This window comes from Rousettus aegyptiacus, unplaced genomic scaffold, assembly GCF_014176215.1.
Source record: "Rousettus aegyptiacus isolate mRouAeg1 unplaced genomic scaffold, mRouAeg1.p scaffold_m13_p_11, whole genome shotgun sequence".
NCBI lineage: Eukaryota > Metazoa > Chordata > Mammalia > Chiroptera > Pteropodidae > Rousettus > Rousettus aegyptiacus.
The window spans coordinates 21,396,299-21,423,205 of NW_023416286.1; the positions used below are offsets into that span (position 1 = coordinate 21,396,299).

At 30.8% G+C, this 26,907-nt stretch overlaps 1 protein-coding gene across 5 annotated transcripts in view; it reads right to left on the reverse strand.

Moving 5' to 3' along the window:
* SGCZ (sarcoglycan zeta) overlaps positions 1-26,907 on the reverse strand; it is a 781,719-nt gene that overhangs the window by 45,777 nt on the left and 709,035 nt on the right. For all 5 annotated transcript variants that reach the window (XM_036228605.1, XM_036228604.1, XM_036228606.1 and 2 more), the window contains one exon: positions 23,198-23,285. In XM_036228605.1, the coding sequence (XP_036084498.1) occupies positions 23,198-23,285 (88 nt within the window). The remainder of the gene's footprint in view (positions 1-23,197; positions 23,286-26,907) is intronic.

Sequence of the window (26,907 nt, forward strand, 5' to 3'; positions counted from 1 at the left end):
TTGGGAGGTAATTAGGTCATAAGGGTGAAGCCCTCATGAATGGAATTAGTGCCCTTATAAAAGGACACGAATAAGCTACTTTCTCTCTCTGCAACACCCCAAGTGAAGACACAGCAAAAGTTGGTCATCTGTAAGCCAGGAAGGAGCCTCTCACCAGATACTGCATCTGTTGGAATCATGATGTGTGACTTCACAGCCTTCAGAACTGTGAGAAATACATTTCTGTTGTTTAAACCATCAAGCCTATGGCATTTTGTTATAGCAGCCTGCACTAAGAAAATGTAGTGCTATTATTTATTAAATATACAACACTATGGAATTCAACACATGAGATCTTCTTTGTATTCCCAAAATATCCTCCAAATTTAAAATTGTGTCTTGTTCCTAGTGGGCATTTAGTAGAAGAATGTTAGACAAGATGAATTCTAGACTTTAGCTTTCTTTACTTTTCTTTAGTGCTTATCCCCACCTTAGCCCTCCTCCTAACCCCCACCTTCTCACATCATAGCTTCTGGGGAGCACTTAGCCAAAGGAAAAATGTAATTCCAAACCCTGACATGTGGGATGCTTTCTCTGAAAACAAGATGTACATTTTTCTTATACTTGGAAACTACATACATGTTTTCAGGTCCACACAGAAAATTTGAGAAGCTTCAGGAAGTCAATGTTAAGTAAGATAACATTTCTGTTAACTTTATGGGCTATCAAATTTAAAACAGTATAAATTCTACTTAATAATATGTTATTTATTTATTTTTAAAAAATTAAAGCAAAGATCTTTCCTATGGAATTTAATGACAACATTGGAAAAAAACCTGGATGACCTATTAACTTTGATTATAGTCATTGCATTTGATCTTGCACACATTATTTCAGCTTGCTATATTCAGTTGAGTATATAGTCTTCTAATTATAGTCTAGCATGTCTAAATTGTGCTTTTTATCTTTGAACACAGTAACCCAACTGAGTTATGTTCAAAAATTACAGTTGAGGATGATGTCTTGAAAAATGTTTGAGGCCTATTTCAATCTTTCTTCAAGGAACTCAGATGTACACTAAATCTGAGCTGCCCAAAAGATATCATAGATATTATACATATAAAACCCTAACACATATACTATGTTGCTTCCTTCAAATATACTTAATTATTGGGTAAGTTTATCCACACAATATGTCACTAATTTTAATGATATCATGGTAAATTAACTCACATTATATATAGTAAGTTAAAGTACCTCTCTCTCACTCTCTCTATATTTGTACACACACAAACATATATACACGATATATGCACAAACAATATATATACACACTAGCAAAACTTGTCTTAGCATAATACTTAATGTCCTTATATGAGACAGTTTTTTAAAACATAAAATTGTTATATTGGATATTTTATTAACATAAAATGTTATATTGAATGTCATAAACTATTAGAAGTATAAGTAGAGTGTCTGGGTATGGCAAAGTGAGTTGAAATCTTAATTCATTAAATTTTAAATAAGAAAAGCAAATAAGAAAATATTTATGTACTCAGGATAGAAAAGATGCACCTAGGTCATAAATAAATACAGGCAGAATTATCCAATTAAGCATGTGTGTGTGTATATATACATATATCTATACATGTATATACACATACATATATATAATTACTGCAGACTACACTTTATTCAACATATTAGTATAATCACAGAAGGCAAATTGCAAGCAATTAGCAATGCATTAATAGTAAATAAACACTTTAAATCAGAAAAAAATTTGAATGTATTATGCTTCTGTACATTGTTTTTCTGCAAATGGAAAATAGCAAATATATGTGATTGGGCAGATATTGCATTGTTGTGAATACTTATGTTTAATGCTAAGGTATTAGACTATATGAAACCAAATTTATTATATCTTAGCACACTTTGTATTGTCTTAGGCTGTTTTGCATGTTCCTAGCATCACATAATCTTTACACTAGTTCAAGTCAGGATCCAGTTGTTCCGGGGCAGTGATGTCCGGTTCAATTGTATTCCAACCAATGAGGTTTCCAGAGCCATCAGAGAGCAACATGCCTAAATGACTCTGGGTAAAGAGTTCTGATTCCTTAGAAAATTTATCCTGGAAAACAGCATTATCCAGGCAATTGTTTTTTTATTATTCATCCTAAACACCAACAGGCTAACTAGAGAATAAAGACTAACTGCTTTCTTAGGACAATCTCTGAGGAAGTTTATGTCAGCAACTTCAAAATCAAATAAAGAATAGTCAGGGATAGAAGTGAGAATTGGTAGGAAAAGAGAGAAAATATGTAAGCAAAATAACAGGTTCCATAAAGGATTGAAGTATTCAATATATATCCAAATCTTTGCTCCAGTTCATGTAATATTCTATATATATTCTTCAAGAGCAAACAAACCAAATAGCATCAAGACAAATTCTTGTTCCCCTCAGAGACTGTTCCACTGCTGTTTTGGAACATTCACATTTCTTATATTCAGTTGCCAAAGGCATGTTTTATTGTCAAGTAGAGAGGGTCAAATAATTCATCTACTATCTTTGCATTTTCTACATTAAATCAGTCAAACACATGAATTGAAAAATTTTCTTCGATAAAAGTCTCAAAAGGGCTAACGCAATATACTACCATGGAGCCTTTTGGTACTCTTTAGTACCAGTTTAAAAAAACAAGGTGTAGATCAAAATAAATATGTGATTGTCTCTAGTGTGTTTTTCTCAAGCATATCCTAATGGATTTTTTCTCCATAATTTTATGTGTCTGTCAATATTTTCTAGGTCTTGAAAAAAGTATTGAAAGATTAGAAATTCTCATGAGAAAAACAAACAAAGATTCGACAAAGTCAACTAAATTCAGTGTTCTGAAATTCTTGATTTAGAATTATCACGAGCTAAAAAAAAAACCCAAAAACCAAATTCGAAACTAATTGCTTTCATAAAACATAAATATAAATAAGCACTGTGCTTTATTTTCACACTGTATACCATCAGAAACTAGCATGCGAAGTGTATTGAGCAGGAAAGTGGGAGGCTTTTCTCAGAACAAAAGCTGTTGAGCCTTTGGCATTTGCAGTCCTCGTAGGATCCTGCCAGATCTGTCTTAGGGCCCCAAACCCAATTTGCGCCCCCACGTGCGCACACACACACTGACTTCTGTTTGCAGTGGGAGTAGCCCTTCTTCCTCCAGCAAATCAGGCAGCCACATGAACTCTAAGGTTACATTTAACCTAGTTTCCCTACCTGTGGTTCCCTATCATCCTGTGTCTAGATGGATGCCATGTACACAGTAATTCTCAATAAAAATTTGTTTTTAAACTGAAATGAATTTCACTACTTTCCACCATCTGCACTTTCGTGCCTTGTTTATCATTTCCTTATCCATTATACTAGTCCTACAATCACATACAATCACATATATCCTCCATCTTTTTTAAAAAATTATTAAAAAAAACTTACACATGTAAAAATTGTATAAGTAACGTTACCCATCACCCAGCTAAATAAATAATTATTATTACTAATATGAAACTCTCACTGTAACCTTTCCTTAATCACATGTCCTTTACCCCTCAGGGGAGTTCCAAATGTCAACATTATCCTGAAGTGAGTTTTTATCACTTCCGTTTATAACTTTACTACTTATGTATGTGTCCTTAGAATATTTTTCTTGGTTTTGCATTTTTAAAAAGATTATTCATTCATTTTACATGTTTTGCATTTACACACACACACACACACACACACACAACTTTAAATTACTTGTATTTTTCAGTGACTGGGTTTTTTCATACAGTATTAGATTTGTGATATTCCTTTATTTTCATATTAGTAGCTCTGGTTTATTTTATCTTCAAAGCTATAACATACTGATATACCAGGAGTTAGTGATCCATTCTCCACTGATAATCTAAGTTGTTTCTAGGATATCAGAAGCAGTAACAGTAATGCTGTAAATGTTCTCCTACGAGTCTCCTATTCTCAGGCAAAATTTTCTGGAGCTTATATTTAGGTGTAGGATAGTAAATATAATGCACTTCAGATTTACTAGATAGTAAGGAATTACTTTCCAAACTGTATTTATCAATTTACATTTCTCCTGGAGCATAGGAGAGTTCCCATAGCTCTGCATCATTGCAAACACTAAGTGTTATCAGACTTTGTAATTTTTGCCAATTTGAGTGTGTAAAAGGCCATTAAGGTTTCAATTTACAGTTCTCTGATTACTGAACCTCTCTTATACCAGTGTCCCTCAGTCTCCTTTACTGACAATAGACTCAGTCCATGGGGCACATGGGGCTGACTCTCTCTTTAAAAGTGATCCATTTCTCATAGGGATATTATTCTCTCTGACCAAAGCAATTAATTCATGCATAAGCAGGTGACTCAAAATACCCTTGATTTTTGCTCTAAGTTTTGAAAAAAAGGCACGTTCATCTTTTGAGATCACAGACACTGACCATGATAAAAGTTGAAACTTTTAAGGTTAGCTTCCATATGAAAAAAGTCTGCCCGAGAATTCAGCCATTCAGTGAAAGGAACAGAAAGAGAACGAGAAGGAAAGAAAGACATTCCTGAATAATTGCTTAAACAAATGGATGCCATCAGAGGAAAATGAATCCGCCCTTAGACTTTCTCATTACATGAATCAATAAATTATTCACTCACCACACCCATGCTGGGTAGTTTATAAATTTTGATTTGGGTTTCTTTGAGTTGCATTTTTGACACTTTTTTCTATTTTCTTATGTTTTCATGCATTCTTTCTATCTATTGAATAGGAGTTCCAGAAATCTTCACATTTGAAAATCACTGCAACTCTCCACACACACACAAAAAAATCATCAGTGTTTAATTAAATACACACACACACACACACACACGCACACGCACACACACACTAGGACTCTAGGATTCCTAAAATAATGCTGTGGAGATGGACACTATGATATACTGAGATAAATTCTCGTGTAGCCTTTTGTATTAGACAAACTAAATTTCTATTTAAATTTTGTCAAACCTGGCCTTAATTGTATAAGTATAATTTTTTACACTAGTATATTTTTCTTTTTGGTAATTCATAGTAATAATAATAACAACAACGAGAACATTATTATCTAGCCAGCCATTTCACACACTACTATGCCGTTTTTCCTGGGTCTGGCCTCTATGAACTTTGAATCAGGTAAAATCTGCCTCTTTATCCTACTTCTATTGACTGTGTTGTCTAAGAGAGATGAAAGTGGACATTCTTGACCTATTATTTTGTTTAAGAAGCCCAATGTGCAAAATATCCTACTTTTTACATAGTATATAAAAATAAAATTACAGCATTTCAAAAGTTGGTGGGTGAGATATCATTCTCTAAAAATTGTTTACACCTCATAAGCATTCATGCTTTTTCAATTCATAAAATAAAAACAAATAAAAAATGGCATGGCATATTCAGTGAACAAAAACTATGTGATAGAATAATTATATAAGCATAGAATCAAATTCCTAGAGTCCTCTGATCATCTCTTATTCCCTGATTTCTTCTCAGTAGACACTGATAATAGCTAAAATGGACTATATAATTTACGGAACATGTAGTGATAGAACATGGGAGTTAAAAAATCATTTCTTGATAATATTCGATTAAAATGTCTCCTGTTTCAGTCTATTACTTTTTATATTTCTAATATGTGTTTCATAAGAAGAGAAACTAGTAAGTCCTCAGAATTTCTTCCACTTTCTTATGCATCAGCTTGCTCTGGGCTTCTGCTACATTAAGACACATATAAAACCAAATATGGTTTTATATGTTTTTCATAAATTTATTTTCTAACATGTATTTTCCTGTAAATGACAATTAACATATTTAGGAGATGTATCTATGTTACATACCAAACACGAGCAAAAAAATATGTTGGTACAAACAGTTTTCTAACATTTTATGCAAATTTTCTCTAAGTAATATGTAATACAACTTTTTCAGTTGTGGTAGTATAATTTGCTAATGTATCAATTAATAATGGAATCTCATGGGTTACCAATTAAGTATAAGTTCCCTGCAAAATAGTACAATAGTACAATTTTTCCTCTATTTTCAAAAACACTCTACTTTGATAATTTATCATCTAAAGATCATACTGAAAGTTATCTTAACAGCATATGTACTTACTTTTCTAATGTAAAATACATGGAAACCATTCTAGAGAACTGTATTCTTGAAAATATCATCAAAAAAGTCACTAGTTGTCTGCAGTGTAACTCCTAGTATTTATTTACACTACTTTTATGCTCTTTAATAAGAATATTTAAGATGTGCTTATTGACAGTAGATTTTACATAAAAATTATTTTATTATATTTCTTAATAATATCCTATTGTTTTGTCTCTGAATTTCATTTAATGGGAACATAGTTTTAGTATTATAAATAAGTTAAACACTAAACAAGAATAAACTTCAAGATAAACAATTCACGATATTCTACTATAAATGACAGTTTTTATTATAATCTGATCCTAATAAATTGTGTTAGAGTTAGACAAATATAATTTTTATTGATTTTTATAGTTAATGCATGTTTTTTAATTACATGGAATTTTCAGAGTTGTTTGCTTTAAAAAGCACTATTTTTGATTCCCAAAGAAGAATTAAATGAACTTGGGGTTCTGGGAAAAGACCAGATAGTGTGCTTGAGTTAAAGCTCTTATAAGAGAACAAATGATCTAGTTTATGATGCAATAAAACAATTCCTAAAATTTGAGGCTTAGTCAGCAATGTTTGTTTCTTGTTCACACTTATTTCCAGCATGAGTCAGCATGGTACTTTCATCACACTAATCACCCAAAGACCAAAATAATGAAGTCTCTGTTTCAACACATGTTTTCAGTGTTGTAACAAGGGAAAGAGACATGGCAAACTGATCATTATCTCTTAACTTTTATTTAGTACTAATACATCACTTTTAATTTTATTGGCCAATGGAAATTATATCACCAAGTCTGTTTCTAAGTAGGTAGTAAGGTACAATCCTGCCACCAAGTTAAACACACACACACACGCAAAACAGATTATTAGTTAATGACCCTATTGACGACACATCTCTCAATGCGCGCCAAAGGCCATGATAAAAAATATGAGTATTGGAATTATTCTCTCACATAATTATTATAAAGTTGGACAAAATACATGAAGCGATTGTTTTTCAGATATCTAACAAAAGCCAGAACAGGGTGGTGATCTGAGAGAAACACAAGGTGAACTTTTGCTTCATTTTAAATTTATTTCTGTGGACCATTTACAAATCAAAACACAGGGAAATAAAGTCCAGTGATGGGTGGAGGAAAGGGGAATTAGATTTCAGAAATGACAAGAGAGATAGAATTTGAAGGCCAGTGTAAATGATGAAAGGGAGTTGAGTTTTAAAGGATACCCTTAAGTCTTTGTACAAATATGGTGCTGTACAAACACAAGGTGATACTACATGATAATTATTAAAGAAGAATTACTAGGCGATGTGTGAGCTGAACAAAGACTGCAAAGATTGTAGAACTCTAAAAGATGTTAAACTTCCAACTAGTTAGAATGCAGGTACTTCCGTTGAGACCCCAGAGTAAATTACCCTAACCCTGGAGTAAGGCTACTCAAGATTCACTCTAACGAGTCTGAAATGAAGTCTCAACAGAATCTAGCTGCTATGCCAATAAATTCATTGCCTATCCCAAAGCATCAACAGCATTCTTTAAGTGAAGACAATTAAATCTAGCCTAGCCTCAAAAAAAATTACTAGACATGCAAAGAAAGAAGAAAATATGTTTCTACCCAGGCAAAAAATCAATCAATAAAAACAGGCTCATATTTCCCCCAAATGCTGGATTAACGAACAAATCTGCACATTTATTAGAAAGATGTTTAAATTCGTAAATGAAAGATGGACATAATGAATAAACAGAAAAGAAATTGCAGCTTTATATTTTGTTTGATTGTTTTTGATATTTCTAATCTCAAACTGTATTGGTATTGTGCCTTTAATATTTGATGTACACATAATAAAAATCCTCTTGGGTTTTCATTTAAATTGTATTATTTTGGAAATATTTAATAAAGTTGCAACATATCCATTAGTATTTTCTTTTAAATTACTTCATATTTGTAAGTTAATTTGGAGAGAAAATAGTAACTTTAACAAATAAAGATGTATGTTATAGAGTTCAGATTTTTATTGCAAATTTTTAATAAAATAGCAATGCAAAATAATACAATTAAGAGAAGGCATTATTCACCATTCATTTTTATGTTCATCTTAAACATTTACATCTAAAGTTATTATATTCTTACAAAATTAATGAGCTGTTTGGAATGTCAGAAAACTAAAGGGAACACATGTAAAACCTTAATGTCCTGTCAGCGACTGGTTGAGGGCCAGATGTTATGGGTAATTTAATTGTGCTTATCGCCCAGCAGCAGTCTTGTGAATGGCATACACGTGGAAGCACCTGTCCAGGTTGATAACACTTAACCTTAAGATGGTAGAATTAAATGTTATCGTGAGGGATCATCCAAATTATAAAATAAAAATTATGGTAATTCTGAGTAAAGCTTATCTTCTAGTTATTCTCTCATTAAAAAGTAATACTACTATTACTAATAACTACAGCAGCTAGCACTTCTGTAGTGCTTAAAATGTGGTAAGACCGTCATTTATATCAACTCCCTTAATGATCGAAATGGCCCCACAAGTCAAGTATTATTATTATGCCCAATTTACAGTTAGGAAAAACAAGCCCAGAGAGGTTAACTCGCCTGTCCAAATCACACAGCTGGTAAACGGTGGCATGCGATTTTAAATTTATGTAGCATGGCTCCAAAGTCCGTGTTCTTTACTCTGATGCTTTTCTGCTTCCCAGGACATTCTGACCTGATTCTGAACCCCTAACAGCAGGTGGAGTTCATATCCTCCTTGTAGGATAAGCTGAGGCCTCAGCTGAAGGGCATTAAGGATCAGCTTCTTCCTCTGCCCCATCCTGTCTTCCTACCTTCCTCAATCTCTCATCTTTCAAAAGCACCCTCCTATATACTTTCTCACCCAGATGGCCATTTCTGTTTCCAGGAATTCCAAACTACAACACAATAAATGTGCTTTCATTGTCTAGACAAACTCTACTGGTACCCATTCACCACTTTATTTCTAATTTACACCACAAAGTATATCCTTAATACCATTGTGCCACTCTGAACTCAACCTTTTGAAGTGACTCTTCATGACAAATAATGTCCAAAGTTTTTGGACCTACATTAAAAAGGATGCAATATGGACCCAACTGGTTTTTCAAGTTTAAGCCTAGTTCTTTCATATGAAAACTACCTTTCCTAACAAAGTAGATCAATTATTAAATTGAATAAAGTCGATTGTTATTTTATTATATCCAGAAATGTATTTACAAGGGGAGGAAATACCACAAACAGAAGAGAACTTGGTCATACTGTAATAAGTTTTAGTATTCTCCTTGTCAGCAGATAAAAGAGCGCTAGGGACTATGGAGTGTGTATAAACCTGGTGACGCATGCAGAAGAAATATTTCCAGCTCTGAAGGCTAGAGGTATGCAGGAATGGTGGACTGAAAAAGAATTTAAACTTTCTAATTATGTCCTTTATGACTTTGTGCCAAAACTCACGGTTACTATTTAATATGTCATATATCTTTGTGCTTCTTGAAATCTTTCCATATGTAGAAGGTCAATCATGTCAATAACAATTCTGAATTTTTAATGTGTCTTTACTTTGAATATGTCTGCAACACAGAAAGAAAAAAAATCTAAATTCAAATCCAATAATGTTCTGCCATAGAAAAACTTTTATTATGTTACAATTAAAATTATAAAATGACCAGGGGTAAAGAGGCATAATAAAAGAGAGAATGGAAGGAGGCCAGAAAACCCATTTAAATCGTAATCATTAAATTACTTTTAATGCCACATGATATTCTTTCTCTGAAACATTTATTAGATTTGCTTTTAAATTTTTTTTCTTCTTACTTATACTGTGATCCTACTAACAATCTGTTAAATATTCTACCCATAAGAAAATTCTTGGTTATTTCGAAAAGGCACATCATTTTCTATGCTCATCCAGTGACCTCATGACTTCTATTTGGCACCAAATCAGCCTTGCAGCATCTTTTCCTTTTATATTCTAAACACATTCTTTTGAAACTACTTACTCTTAAGAACCATACACTTTATTCAATTGAGTCTTTAATTTTTAGTATTTTTACATTGTTTGCATCCATCTTGTTCTCTTTGTTATCCATGTGATTTCAACAAATGCACACCAGAGATAGTTTCTGTTTTCACTGATCTTTAAGGACATTGTCCCAAAGCAGCGGTAACTTATTTAGTGATGCATTCAAAGAAGGTATGAGCTATTCTAGATGATCAGTTGATTACTTGTGAGAAAACAGAAACAGAAGCTGCTTTTTGAAGGACAGCTGATTAGTTTCATTAAATTAAAAATAAACTCTACAAATACTAACCATTAGTGTTGAAAGAAAACTTAGTTACTACTATCTTTTGAAATTAAAAACTGAGGCAGATGTAAATTATTTGTTAGCTTCTTAAAGTACCAAATAGTAAATTTATGTTGAGTTTTAGGTCAACACTCTCATCAGGTAGACATAACCAAAAAACAGTTTGAAGAATAAAGAGGAAAATTTAGAGGGGGAGATTTGGGAGTTATCTGTATATATGTGATACGTTAAAGAAGCACATCATATAAGTTGGATAAAAAATACAGATGACAAAAATACAGATGGGTAAAAAGGTTTAGTGATAGCGGTACCAGCTGGCAATTATTTGCAAATAATTTTATCAGTTTTAAGACTAAAAATAAAATGAGTCTAATCTAACACACTTTCAATTAGTAATTTCAATCAGAACTTAGTTATTTCTGCAAAATTAATAAGGATCTTAGCAGCAAATGATCATTTATTATTTATCTGCTAATACCTACTAAAGAAATGTAGTTAAACGTGTACCACAGACTTTATCAAAAGTTTCCTAAAGGAATTTAACAAGTTCTGTGTGATCCTGTTAACCTTACAGGAAACAGGCAAACTTTTTCAGAGTGGCTGTATCATTTTGCATTGGAGTAACAGTATATCAGAATTCCAGTTTCAATCATCCATTCTAGCACGTGGTGTTGCCGGTATCTTTTATTTTAATATTGTAATTATTACAGTTTATGATTCCTCAGAGTTTTTAATGTGAAAATATTATGATTGATGTCTTAATGTATAATACTGAATACTTTATTTTCCAGATATATATTTACTCACAATTTTCCAGTGTGTCTTAGGTTTTTAATAATTACTGATTCAATTAAAGTAGATTCAGTTAAAAGTAAAAATTGCATGAGGAATGAGCCTGCAGATAATGAAATAAGAAGACTCAATCATAACAACTCAGAATGACAGAATGTGGGGGAAAGTAAGCTTATTGTTTTTAGAACTTCCTGCTCTCCATGTCCCTCACAAGTAATTTGCATTATGACTGCTCTGTAAATTATTTTCAATAATCTTTGTAGAATGATACGAAATAGAAAAAGATTTAAAATGATAGTGTTTCTAAATATTGTGACATGAGAAGATGGGTTTTAGAAATTATGAGTTATTAATATGTTTTAATTCCTTGGGGAGGAGTAAAGGAAGATAGAATATTAAATCTACATTGGACTGATGTGTTTATGAGCATTTAGAAAAAAAAGCGGCAGCAGACGTGTGAATGGAAAATTGAAAACAAGCCATGACAAAATTGGATCAATACATGAAGTGAATGTACAGGATTCAATATTTTTGACTTCAGGCAAATATATGACAAAATATTGTCACTTTGTGGTATAATTTGAAGGCAGGGAGTATGATACCTCTGGCTTTGTCCCCACTCCAGCCTCCCCCCCGCCCCCCAGGACTGCTTTGGCTATTTGGGTTTTTTTGTGGTTTCATACAAATCTGATGTTGATGTTTTTTGTTTTATTATTATTTTTTTAAATGCCATTGGGATTTTGATGGGGATTGAATTAAATCCATATATTGCTTTAGGTAATATGGCCATTTTAACTATATTGATTCTTCTAATCCATGAACACAGAATATTTTTGATTTCTTTGTGTCTTCTTCAATTTATTTTAATAATGTCTTAAAGTTTTCAGTGTATAGGTCCTTCACATCCTTTGTTAAGTTTATTCCTAGGTATTTTATTTTATTTTTTTGTTGTAATTGCAAGAGAATTTTCATTTCTTTTCTGACATTTCATTGTTGGTGTATAGGAACACAATGGATTTTGTGCATTGATTTTGTATCCTGCAACTTTACTGTATTTGCCTATTGTTTCTAATACTTTTTTGATAGAATATTTAGTGTTCTATATAAAGAATCATGTCATCTGCAATTTTTCTCCTTCATTTCCAAGTTAAATACCTTTTATTTCTTTCTCTTGCCTGATTGCTCTGGCTAAAACTTCCAGGACTATGCTGAATAAGAGTAGTGAGAGTGGGCATTCTTGTCTTTTCCTTATCTTAGAAGAAAAGCTTTCAGTTTTTCATCATTGAGCATGATGTTAGCTGAGGGTTTGTCATATGTGGCCTTTATTATGTTTAGGTATTTTTCTTCTATACTCACTTTATTGAATGTTTTAGTTATAAATTCATGTTGTATTTTGTCAAATGCTTTTACTATACCTATTGATATGATACTATTTTATCCTTTATTTTGTTTATGTGGCACATCACATTGATAAATTTATGTGTGTTAAATCATCCCTGTGCTCCTGGAATGAACTTTACTTGATTGTGATATATTATCTTGTATTGATGAATTGTTGTATTCAACGTACTAGTATTTTGTTTTGGATTTCTGCATCTGTATTCGACAGAGATATTAGTCTGTAGTTTCCTTTTTGTGTGTTATCCTTGCCAGGTTTCAGTATCAGGGTAATGTTGGCCTCATAAAATAAGTTGGGAAGTATAGACTCTTCTTCAATTGTTTTGGAAGAATTTGAGAGTGATATGAATTAAATCTTTGAAAGTATGATTAAATCTTTGAAAGAATTCATTAATGAAGCCATCTGGTCTTGGACTTCTACTTTTTGGGAGGTTTTTGATGATTGATTCAATTCCCTTACTGTTAATCAGTCTATTTATATTTTCCAATTCTTTGTGATTCGGTCTAGGAAGGTTATATATTTCTAAGAACTTGTCCATTTCTTCTAGATTATTGAATTTGGTGGCATACAGTCTTCCATACACATATACAGTGGAATACTACTTAGCTATAAGAAAAGATGAAAGATGCCATTTATGACAACGTGGATAGATCTTGAGACTATCATGCTAAGTGAAATAAATCAGATGGAAAAAGTCGATAACCATATCATTTCACTAATATGTAGGATATAAAACTGAAAGTGGCAAACAAACAAGACAAACAAACAAAAACAAATAGACACAGCCAACAGTGTGGTAGTTATTAGAGAGAAAGAGAAAAGTTACAAAGGGAAAAGGGGATCAAATATATGGAAAGGGAAGGAGATTTGGCTTTGGACAGTGAACACACAATGCAATATAAAGATGATGTATTATCGAATAGTACAGTTGAAACCTATATAATTTTATTAACCAATGTCACCCCAATATATTTAATAAAATTAAAAATATATATATGACAAAACACCTAAAGAAAACATTGTGAGAAAAGGTTGCAAGTAATTCAGAGCTTATTAAATATTATAACTAAAAAGTGAAAATTAAGGAATTGATAGCAATCTTAAAATAGTCTTAAGAGATTTGGTAATACTGTTTTCTCATTATGAGGAATATATTGTCGGGAATCTGATAAATACTTAGACATAAGAATTGCTCTTGTTCATTTTTCCCTCTTCCTGTACTCAACTTTCTGTTTTCCCTATGCTTTATTTTTCTGATATATTCATTATCTGACTTGGAATTTCTCCAAAACTACATGTAAAAATAGACACATAATCCAAAGTGAAACTTGAAAAAATTAAAGCTAATGTGATTAATAGAACTAGGCCAACATAAGTAATAGACCCCTAGTTTATCTTCCTCTATCATGTGACCAGAAATTAGTATTGTTCTTTAGTAGTCTAGATTGACTATAACTTCACCCAGGGTCCCCAGTATTAAAGTAAATAATCTGTGTACATATAAAACCCTAAATCTTATTTAGCTTTCTACCACCAGATGTTTTCAGATAATTAGTCCCATACCCTTACATTTGTGAATAGTATGCTCCATTAACCAAATTTTCGAAGACAAGGTTCTTACTGAAGCCAATGAAAAATTGAATGTTCAATAAGCCAATTATATATGAAACTTGAATGCACCTGCAATCTGAGGTTCCACAAATGGAGTCTCATTAAAAACAAAGCTTGGTTCAGTGTATGATTAAACAGTAGTTAATTTCAGATAAGCTATATAGCTATAATGCTAACTAAATATCTAAAATATAATATCAAAACCATTCTTCTATTTTATTTTATTCTACTTTTGCCCTTTACTGAACTGTTATAGATCATTTTCATTTCATTACAATTTTCTTACCATTAAAATTTAAACACTGAGCTATAGTCATAGCATATTTTGAATAACTTATGTAATCACAGAATTAACGAAATGGTTATTCATCTCCTTATCACTTTCTTCAGTATTATATTATTGAAAATATTTAACAAGTTCTTGCATTATATTTGTTGAAAAAATCTATATTATCTTTTTTATTATCACGTAAAGAAATGGACTGGCCTAGGTAGTTCTAAGATGGTGGAGTATGACACTTTTACAATATGTCTTAGTAGAACTACCATGTCTCACTTTATCTTTCACCCTCATTCCTAAATACTCAAGACTAGATTTATTTTCTTGACAACTAAGGATATAATTACTAGAGTGTCAAAGTTTGGTAATGGAAGGAAATTTAAGTTTGGGTGGTGAACACACAATGAAATATACATATGACATATTATTGAATTGTATACTTGAAACTTATTTAATTTTATTAACCAATGTCACTGTAATAATTTTAATAAAAAATTAAAAAAATAAAGATGTTATTACTAAAGACCATATTTTGAAACATATATTTTGCCTGGAAGGGAGAACATTCACAGATGTTTTCATATCAATCAAAGCATTAGTTTTGATTAACTATACATGGTCTTGAGAAGTAGAGGACAACACTTTGCAGGAATGATCATTAGGATCATAAAACAGAGCACCGTTAAGTGTAATTGGCCTTATAGAACTGCAATGATTGATCCCAGACTAGAGCATGGGGTACCTGAAATGAACAGGAGGACAGGTTGGAAATGACTAGCCAAACCATCTATTTCAGAATTTTGTCTAGGTCCTTCAGGAAAAAAAAATAAATTCTCAGTATTCCTTGATTCTGTGCTCCTAACTCTACGCATATTTGAAAAATTAATAATTTGAGATAATGCATATTGTTTTTTGATTTTAAGGTAATAACAAACAGTAACTTATGCCAAAAAGGTAGTATAGTGACTCAGGATGTTAAAACAATGATATAGAACACTTTTGTAATATAATTTTTCAAAATGTGCACATTATTGTTTTTTCTTCAGACATTGTAATTCTCATACCTGAGTTATACTGATTAGAAATTAGTGACCTAATTTCTAAGAATGCCATCCTTCTCCTAGTATTGTAGGCATCTGCTTCAACGTACTGTTTGCCCAAATGGATTAATTAACATTAAACTAATTAATAATATTTTAATGAATATAAATAAATGAATTAATTGATATTAACGATGAACTCGATCATCGATGCACTTAATCTTTTAATATGTATGTGTAATATTGAACCTAAGTGTTTTGTTGATCTATTCCCTAAGATTTACAAATTATTTTACATAAAATATTTATTCTTATGTTGTCCCAGACTGTTACAGCATTCTCTGAGTTAAAAAAAAAATACTCAATGACAAAAAACAGAAATTTGGTACGTGAGAATAATCTGTAATGTTCTACTTTTTATATTCTACACCATCTGCAGTCAATTAAGTGATTCCCAGGTGTTCACAGTAGTAATTCCTTTAATGAAAGATTACATGTCACTTTAGCGGTCTTTAAATATTTATTATAAAACCCTCGTCTACATTTTTCTCCATTTATTTAGGGACAAAATATGCTTATGTTTAATATTATAAAAATCTACTGATTGGGCTTGTTGAATTATTTTGTGGATTAAATTTTATATCAAATATTTTATAAGCCAAATTCTTGATGAAAAAATGAAAACATAACAATGGTGCAGACTTAGTTGTGCTTATTTATATTCTTCATTTTAAGTCTAAAATATGTTCTTATAATTTCTGGTTAAGACGTCAAAAACTCAAATCACATGTCATTTTGTCAGGACTGCTGAAGAGTGGGGAATTTAATGAACCAGAAGATTAATCAACTAATTTCTTTCTCTAAAGGTAAAAATAGTTTTTACCTTTAGACTTGGACTGAAAAAGAGCCATGGAAGCAATCCAGCAAATACTCATTTCATAGATAAGGAAAGTAAAACCCAGAGGCTCGGTCAAGTGTACAGAATTATTTACATGTAGATCTAATAAAAAATCCAATTACTAACATATACATAATGCATGCTATGCTTCAGGAAGTTTTCTAAAAATTTCACATATATTCACTTACCACTGTATGAGATGAATACTCATATTATGCTCACTGAAGCCTGGAAAGCATACTCAGCAATTTGCATGAGGTCAAATATCTGAGATTTAACTGTTATAGAATCCATGCTATTAACTATTAAACTATAATTACTTCCTAAAACCAGTTTCTGAGGAAATCATGATTTCTAGGTGAACATACTCTTTTACACTTTGATACATTATATAAATTATGATTATTCTTATAATATTATTGTTAGTTAAAATGGAAATATTCTAGTATTTAAAAATAATTTTTATTGAACACAGTTTCTGATATTTTTTTTATAACAATTCTTAATAATTAGTCATAATCCAGGTGCCCTTTTAGGAAGCATGTTTTGTGTCTAATTTTGTGAAATTTATGATATGATGAATTAACTTAAATTTGTGGAACATTAAAAAATTCTCAGTCGTTTAAACAATCTAATAAGCATTAATGTTTATTCAATTCTTAATAGTAATGTAGTTACTAATAAGTTTTCTGATTAATTATGTGATTAATACTTAACATTATGTGATTTTACTTACTATTTGCATTACAGAAGTTTTAGTTTGCTATGATAGGTGGCTAGTAAATTTTTTTAAAAAGCTTCTAAACATATCTTGTAGCATATTACATAGAATAAAATGTTGATGTCTTCATCAATCTGCTGTGTGCAGTAGTAGACTCAGAAATGTTTCTTTAAAGTTCTGCAGACTTTGTTTCCATATCTTTTCCCTTCATCAATTCTGTGGGAAAGCGTGTGTGTGTGTGTGTGTGTGTGTGTGTGTGTGTGTGTGTGTGTGTGTGTCTTAGAAACTGGGGGATGTACTAGATTAACAGAAAGCCATCGACACATTTAAGAGACTTAGTTAGGGTCTTCATTTTTTACTGAAGGATATAAATTTTATCATCAGTTCACTTTATTTCTGAAATGAAAAGATCCGGCCACAATCACTCAGTTTTTGGGCTCTTACTTCACCTGACCCAGGTGAAAGTACATATCACTTAAGGAATGGACACACAGTAAATGTGTTATATTTATTGCCATCCACAATTATTTTTTATCTAACTGCACTTTATTGTTGTGCTCTCAACATTCTTAAAGCATTATGCCAAAGTATTAGCAGACCCAGTGCTTCGCTTGATATAGAGCTGCTAAAAATAGTATACACTGTATCATCTAGTTTTCTTTGTATAAATCAATGTGTACATTTTGTTCAGTATAACTGAATAAAAAAAACTTTGGTTCGCCATAAGAAGTTCATGGGTTTTCTCCTTAAATTAGTGGAATCATGTCATTAGTCACAATTCCCTTTAGATGTTTACTACCAGGAAGGTCAATATAGTTTAATTAATTACTCTACAGGGTATAAATAACTTCTATATAAGCAATACTTTAATGTTAATGGAATTTTATATATATCTGTACATTTTTTCTCTCCTTATAAACTTACTTTTAAAAATGTTTGTTTCATTCTGTAGACTGTATTATTCTTACATATTGACTCAAAATGAGAAGAAAACAAGCCCCCCCAAAATATGTGCCTTACGGAATCTTAATGTGTAATTTTTGTTATTAAGCTTATCTTTTCTAGTAATAAATAAGACAAATTTGATTTTTAAGTGTGTGGCTGATTGACAGGCCCTGGAAAAGGCAAAGGGCCAGTACTGACGCCTTCGCTCTGGCCCATCTGCTGCTTATTATTCCTTCCCACTCCATGACTGGCTCTCTCAGAAATCCCCAGGGCAATGAACCAAGCTCCTCAGACCACAGAAGAAACCAGTCAACTCTCCTACAGCAGATGTCTATACTTGTTTTCAATATTATGTGTTTTTTAATCTTCAAAATATAAAATATAAAAAGAAAACTAGTAGCAAATATAAATAGTACTGTGTTTAATTTCTTGCCAGTGACTTTCTTTTTTATTACCATATCGTTAGACTTATTTAAGAATTAGTTTGAAGAAGTTTGAAGCATTGAAGAATTAGTGAAGAAAGACAGAAAAATGAGGAATTATAAATTGTAATTGGGGTTTTTATATAATATAATTATGTCTCTGATTTCTGATAAATGGAAATGAGATTATCAACGATGAGTAAATTGTTCTGACAATTAGCTAGCAGTTCCTAGGAGTTAATTCATTCTCCTGATTTATTGAGCATTAAACAAGGAGAATTATGATGAAATATGATATCTCATTTTAAGCATAAGATTGTGACTTAAAGCATATTTTAAAAGTAAAATTTCAGAACAATGATATTCCAATTACTTAATACCCAATTAGTCTTAATATTTCCCTGGGATAATGATATAGATGTGGCAACACAGGACCACATAGCAATCATTCAAGCTTTCTCAAACAATATTGTCTGCGACTGACATGTAAATAAAGAAGGCTACTGACCAAAATTAATTACAAACAAAACTAGCCTTATCCATTAATATTATTCTATATTCAATTTTCAGCTTATCCTCATTTTATTTTTATTCTCCAGCTATCGACCGATAACAAAAGACATATGAGATGGAAAAAAATTCTATTACCTTTTAGCTATTGCTTTGTTAAAATAAACAATAACTTATATTGTAATGTAAAAATAAGCAACATATATTTTAATAATTTAATCGAGTTGGCTAGTTATTAAAGAGTGATCATTTTTATAAAATTAACATATTTCTAAAATTACTTATAAAATTATTTTAAATCTTATTCTATTATAAATCAATGTAATGTTATTGCTAAATAAAAGATAACTGATTATCCCCATGAAATTGTGAAAAGGATCATTACATTTTTAGCAAATCCGATTACTATAGCATTATTGCTATTATCAGTATTATGAGTAAAGTCTGTATCAAAACTGCATGATAATATTTCATCTGCACTGCCCTAAGAAATGACTTTTATTCTATAAATCACATTATATCAGTTTCCTAAGATAATATGATCAGCTTCACAAAAATGGTGCATAATTCACATCTTTCATCCATAATTGATGAAAGTGTCCCCCAAAATATAAAATATCATACTATCAACATTTATGAACATATAACACCTAAAACTGCACACTGTTTTTGTCAATTGTATAAAAAAAGGAATGCCCTCCTAATATAGTTGTTATAGATTGAAAAACAGAAATTTTGATCTGGGTAATGGTTCTGAGATGTGTTTACAAAAATTCTTGTCTTTATCACAAGGCATCTGACCTTTTGGGATCGTGTATTTTCTTTAACTACTTCCCAACAACAACCTCATTCCTCGATTTCAGCTTTATTTTAAGAAGAAAAATTTGTATAAAGAAATTTTAAAGTCATTAATCCCCTCATGAAAAATTGGAATCTGACTTTGTTGTAAGTGAGATAATCTGATTGATATTAACAGAAATTTAACATAAAGCCTGGAACTTTATAAGCACACAAAAAATTTGTCAATTGATTTTTTTATCCAAAGTCTAAAAATGTTTAGATTTAATTTTGATTATGTTTGAGCTGGCATATGTTTAAAATATTTTCTTTGCATTTATCAAATTAGAAATAATCTGGTTTCATATTCACAGAGTGAGTCTGGATGAACATTCATACACCTGGTCTGCTTGTGCCTTTGATTACACAAATCCCTGCAAATTTAATCAGCAAGAAGGTAGTCTTGTATATACAGAATAGAATAATAAAATGTCAGTATGCAAGAACAATGGATATTTGCTTTGCTGATCAATCTTATATATAATTTTGGGAAAAAAAATGGTACAGGTAGCTACTGGTAAGGGATGTTTTAGTCTATTTTCCAATATTTAATGAGAATAAAATGTGGAAAAATATTAAAAGTTTGTTATACTTTCTAATAGTAATTGAAAGATATAGGATAGAAATTAAAATATTTTTACTTAGAAAATAAAAAAATATTTTTTTCATAAATATTAGTCGATTTTTGGTAGTTTATTTTTTAAAGTTGCAAAATAGTATTATGTTTATACTGCAATCAAGACTATGACCCTAAACAAAAACTAAAGAATTAAAGAAAAAAAGTCAACAGGAAAAGAGGGATAAAGCAGCTACTTTATGTCAATGCTACTAAAATTAGTCTTTAAAAATGAATACTGATTGAATACACTGCTTGAGTTCATCCTATTATCTCTTCAAGTTCTACCTAAAGATAATTTTCTCCTGACATGATTCAAAAATTTTCCTCACATCAGATACACTTTCTGTGATGTTTTGTACTATATCTGCAATCATAATCCAGCGTATGTACATTCCACAACTATTACAGAGATACATTGGATAGAAAATTATAAGATTTCTCAAGTAATAGCAACGTATTTGTAAATTAAATTATATCAATTATTACAATCACCATCATCAAAATAATAACATATTCAAAATATACTTGCCTACCATTTGCAGACACTGAAATCGCTCTGCTTCTTATGTTATTCAAAATAGTGTCGTCTCTATTTTAGAGATGAGAAAACTGAGTCTCTAAGAACTAATGTTTTTTTGGAGTTTTGTATAGTTGGATTCCAAATGCGACTGCATTATTCCTTCCCCACTCCCCTTTATCTATGTCTCCTTTTGTTCTCCGTATGTTTATTGAAAAATACAAAGCAGTAGAAAGATGAAGTTAACCAATAGCACACCCCCAAGGCCAGGATGTTAAATAGTTTTTAGTTTTAGCCTCATTGGAAAGAGTATATTTCCATCCACAGAAATAAACTGCTACACCATTAATTCGCTGATTTGCTTCATTTAAAACTAGGTGTAACCTTTCTTCCCCCATCCACCCTTTTTTTCCTCTTTTTCTTCATTTATCCTTCTCTTTTCCTCAATTGATAAATATCGATACTATATTAAAATCAGTTTGGAACAATGGCTGAAAATACAAGCATGATACTATTATTTTTTTCTATTTCCTGCAGAAAACTATGCAGCAAAATACAAATGGTATTTGATTACACTCCATATAATCTAAACAGCTGCTTTGCTCTACCGGCAATAGTTATGTAGCTATTGTATTACAGTGGAGACTGGTATATGTCACTGTGTGTTTAATTTACATTTTGGCATTTCCACAAAGAACTATTTCTTTTTTCTTTCTTTCTTTCTTTTTTAAATCAAGAACAGAATACAAAATAAAGTTTTATCTAGCTAAAGCATTCTCAATATTAAGAAATATAATATGGAAAATCTGCCAGTTTAGGCCTGTTTCTGCGGTATGAACGTAACAATTGTGAATTGGCATGGTCATTTACATTGAGTGCCCGGTGCTTCTGATTCATTTCTCTGTCTATAGATATCTTTCTTTTCTCTAATTTTTAATATATTTGCACATTGCTCCCATTCGTAATTTCTACATATCACAAAATGCTATCAATTACAGTAATAGATGTCTACTGACCAACTCCTATGCTTTAAACAATATGTAAAATAAAATTTAATTATTGTAAATTAAAAAACTATATATTTTGGAAATACATATATGCTAAAATATGTTTCATTTTTGGCTTCATTCAAATAAATAGCACATCAAAAAGTATTTCAAATACTTACAAAGAAAGTAGATAGAATCAAACTCATGTTTATTAATCTCACATTTCAAATGCTATATTTTTGCGACTTAGTTAAAAATATTGGAAACATACATTTTCATTAAAGTCATGATAAATTTGTCATTAAGATAAGGGTAACTCAATCCTCAAAATTCTAATTTACCATTTATAATATACTTTAATGCACACACACAATCGCTAGGTTTTAGACAATTTTCCTCACAGAAAAATACAGTATTCTAAAAGTATTTTAGCAGATACACACAAATCAAATCATTGTATTATTTTATATAATTACAATTGATTTTTAATTTGCTTTCTTACAAAAATTAAATCAAATTATGTCATGTTATATTAACCTCTATATTAAAATTTTTATATGATAAAACATGAATAAATTATCATTAACGTAGAACCTCTAAAGCCTATAAACCTTAAAATATAGATAATTCGACATCAATTTATAAGTAATTCATAAATGTTAAGATTATATTCAACTACTATAATTTCTAATTTATATAAGCAAATAACATTTATTAGTAAATTACTTGCCTAAAATAAATACATAGACCACATAAGGTTGTATCTCACATGTTTGTTCAAGCCTGTTTACTATAATTTAATATATAGTAGGGAGATACTTGTTGAGAAAATCATGCATTTTATAATTCAAATGTGATAATAGCCAAATATGTAATTACATAATAACACATTCAACAAGAGTTAACAGCTTCCAAACAGAGGGAACCATAACCAGCTTCATGATGAATCAAATCATGTGTAAGATAATTGGGCTGGCTGTATTGGATGTCTAGTTATATATTATAGAAATAATATACTTTTACTTTTCCTAATTTAAACAGCCACAAAGATTTAAATGGAGTAAGATGATACAAGTGATTTTGCCCCCAAACACTCACCTACTGTCAGCTGTCCAGTTAACTGCCCCATGTGATTTCTTGCATTCACTGTTACATTCCTGTCAGACTGTAAGACCAGTGGACTATCCTGGGAAACATGTATAAAATAAAGAAATCAAATAAAAAATAGAAATATAGTCAAAACTTAGTATATATAATTATATTGCATTTGTTTGGGTATTAACAATACTCTATTTCTTTGTTTACATTAGGCAGTTTTTTTAACATCCCATTGGTTGAACAATATTAAAAAATATGGGTGCTCATAATTACTTTATAGAATATAAATGTTTCCACTTTGGTAAATGGACAGTAACTATCAGACGCAACCATTTCCAACTCTACTGATTATTATATGTCACAGGTATAGTAGCCTCTCTCCTTTTTTCCCAGTGGCATATATTCTTGCCTTTGGAGATATTTTAGAACCTATCCAACTGAAAAAGGTTCTTTTAAAGCTGAACTTGTAACTTAAAGATCTCAGTTGAAATGTTCTCTCATCAAAATTGCCCCCCCTGAGAACTAAAACTACACATTCATTCAATTCTCAAACTCCCACCTCTATTTATTTTGTTCAAAGCACTTATCATAAGACAAATTTATTTTGTTCATGTGTTTATTTTTTTTATTTGTTTCTGTCACAAGAGGAAATGTCCATGGACCGGTGACTATGGCAGTCATGTGTATGCAATCATGCCCTTACTGCTTAGCATACTGCTGAAAGAAAGCATTTACTAAATATTTATTGAATGGATAAATAAATTTTTGAAATAAAATTGATAATACCTTATCTACCTCATGTAAAAATTCTTTGTAAGTCAGAATGATTTAAGTAAGGAGGTACACAGAATATAAGAATATAAGATGTTTAGCTGGAAATTATATAACCTTGGTTGGTGCTTACTTTTATCATTGATATAGGACTTAATAGTAAATAATTTATTTAAGAACAATATCATTGCCTTAGAAACTGATATATTAGGCTTTTGCCATCACCTGACTCAGATGAGTAGATTACAACTGCTACATTCCCATTTTTACGATCTAAAACATAAGCAGGGTGATCATTTACAAACTGTCCCTTCATTCATTCAACAAATGTTTATTGAGTGTCACTATTCTAGAGGCTTGGGACATTTCAGTGATGGAAATATAGAACAATACCTGGCCCTGTGTAGCTTGTACTCTAGATGTTGAAATCCTATGAAAATGTCTCCCAATACCATCCTCATCATCTAGGTGGCATGTCACTTCCATGTCAATGTCAATATACAAGTGCTTTCTTAAATAAACTTCATAAAAACTGTTTTAAGGTTCAGATTTGGAATGTTTGATTTGTAGATACACAGAAAGCCTTTACTGGCTTTTCCTAAAGCTGTTTTTTACCCACTTTGACTAGATACAAAGCACTAAGCAAATACACACACATAAGGATATACACTCATATTTCCTCTTAAAAGTGGACTTGACTAATATATCTAAACTAAGACTTGATTTTGAAAAGTAATTTTCCACATTTTGAGGATCACATTTATTCTGTAAAATAAGGAATGGTTATACAAAAACTACTATAGTAAATTTCATTCTCTTCCTCAGCACATCTCTTTTTTTGCCTCACAAGTGTTATTTCTTCAGTTTTCCATAGGTATTTCTATGCTGCAAATATTCATCTTTGAAAATATCTGAGATATTTTAAATTAATACCATCATTCGTTTTGAGCCATATGTTCAAATTCTGTTTACAATATAGATTGTGACTGAAGACTATTTGCAAAGAATTATACCCCACCAAGGATACTATACAAAAAGGATGGCTCATAAAGCACAAAAAAGATTATATTTTATGTTGGCAAAATTAAATACATGTAACCCATGTGTTCAAAAATGGAGCATTGAATTGAATAACATTAATTTGAATATAAAAAACAGCAGAGGCTACAAAGCACCCTGAGGTCGAAAATACTAAAAATTTTTGGTAGAACTTTCATTCACATTCTTTTAATATTTTTGTGATATAACATGTATGATTGTTGTTTAAATTTTCAAACATCAATTACACTATATGCTTTCATTTGCATGACTAAACCTAAATTTCTATGAACTATAGCATTAAAAATCCATAATCATTAGTATACATAATTTAAATACTATGTAAGTATATGAAAATAATAATTGCTTGAGGTAAGAAACATAGACAGGGACTATAAAGTAAAAATTATTTCTTAGATTATTTTTATAGGAAAATATTTATACAAATTAAGTTTCTACTACTTAAAAAAAATTCTTTCTCTTAAAACCTTTTTGGCTTATTAAGTGCTTAAATTATCTGAAAATATTAAGACCAAGTTTTTAGTTTAGGATATTTATATGCCTAGACTATAAAGGCCAGCAATGTGCTGTCTTCTCCATCTGAGGCCCCAGGGTGTCGCAGAACCACCCACAAAGAGAACCTGGCTCTCATAACGTCTGCAATGATCTGAGCCACCAGTCTTACTAACACCATCAGAATGTGAAAAAATAATATTTACATTTGAGTTAACCCATGAGATACAAGAGTCATTTGCTACAGCTTGCCTTTTCTGATAGAATATATCTTTTGTTCTCCTCTAGGAGTTGAATATCCCAGTGTTTCTGATCACTCAAGACCTCCTTACTGAGAACCCTGTACAAATCTTCCTTCCCTGTCTTAGGTTTTCTTAGGTTTCCTCTTCCTTTAATAATAATCATGTTGACATTTCTCATAGCACTGATATAATTTCTTGAAGATCATTATTAAATTAGAGCTTTATCTGTTAAATGATATACTTAAACATGATGATATTTTTTCTCTCAGGAGAATTACTCATATAGACTTTATCTAGAGCAGAGGTCAGCTGACTTTATCTTAAAAGGACAGATAATAAATATTTTAGGCTTTCTAGGCCATGTAGTCTTTGTTGTAACTATTCAACTCTGCTTTTTGTACTCATAAGCAGCTGCAAGCAACACATGAATTGCATGGCTGTATCAGAATAAAAGTTTATTTTTTAAAAAGGCAGCCAGTTGCAAGCATGGTTTACTGACTTCTGACCTGGAGCATGAATTTCTAATGGATTTCAGATCCCCAAGTTATAGCAACTATGCAACCAATTTTTCAAAATCATATTATCATATAATGATTTTATTTTTGAATGATTTGAGATAAATAAGTGTTAACTTTATGTGAATTTTAATATAGAAATTCATATGAAAATAATTTCATTATAATAAACTTAGATATAAATTTCACTCTGTATATTCTACTTTTTATTGCAGAATTTGATGATTCCTGTCTTTTATCAATTTTGGAAAATGATAATTTATTCAGTAGCGCCTCAGCTTTATATTTTACATTCTTCTCACATGAAATTTTATTAGATATGTAAAATATCTTCTTTCATTCTATCTTTATGTCTTTTTAACTCTCATATTTTTAATTTCTATATATCTCTGTGCTACATGCTGGTTTAGGGCTTCAGTTCTCAAGTGTATAATTCCCTCTTCAGCTCTGTCAGTCATCTGTTAAGATAGCCACTGAGTTATCAGTTCATTGATACAGATTTCTGTTAAAAATATTTTGGTTATATTTTCATATCTGACTAGTCAAATATATTAGGATTATTGCTATTTTTTTGTTCTTTTGTTATTTCATTGTTTATTTCTTATGCAATATTAAGTAATAATGCATAATG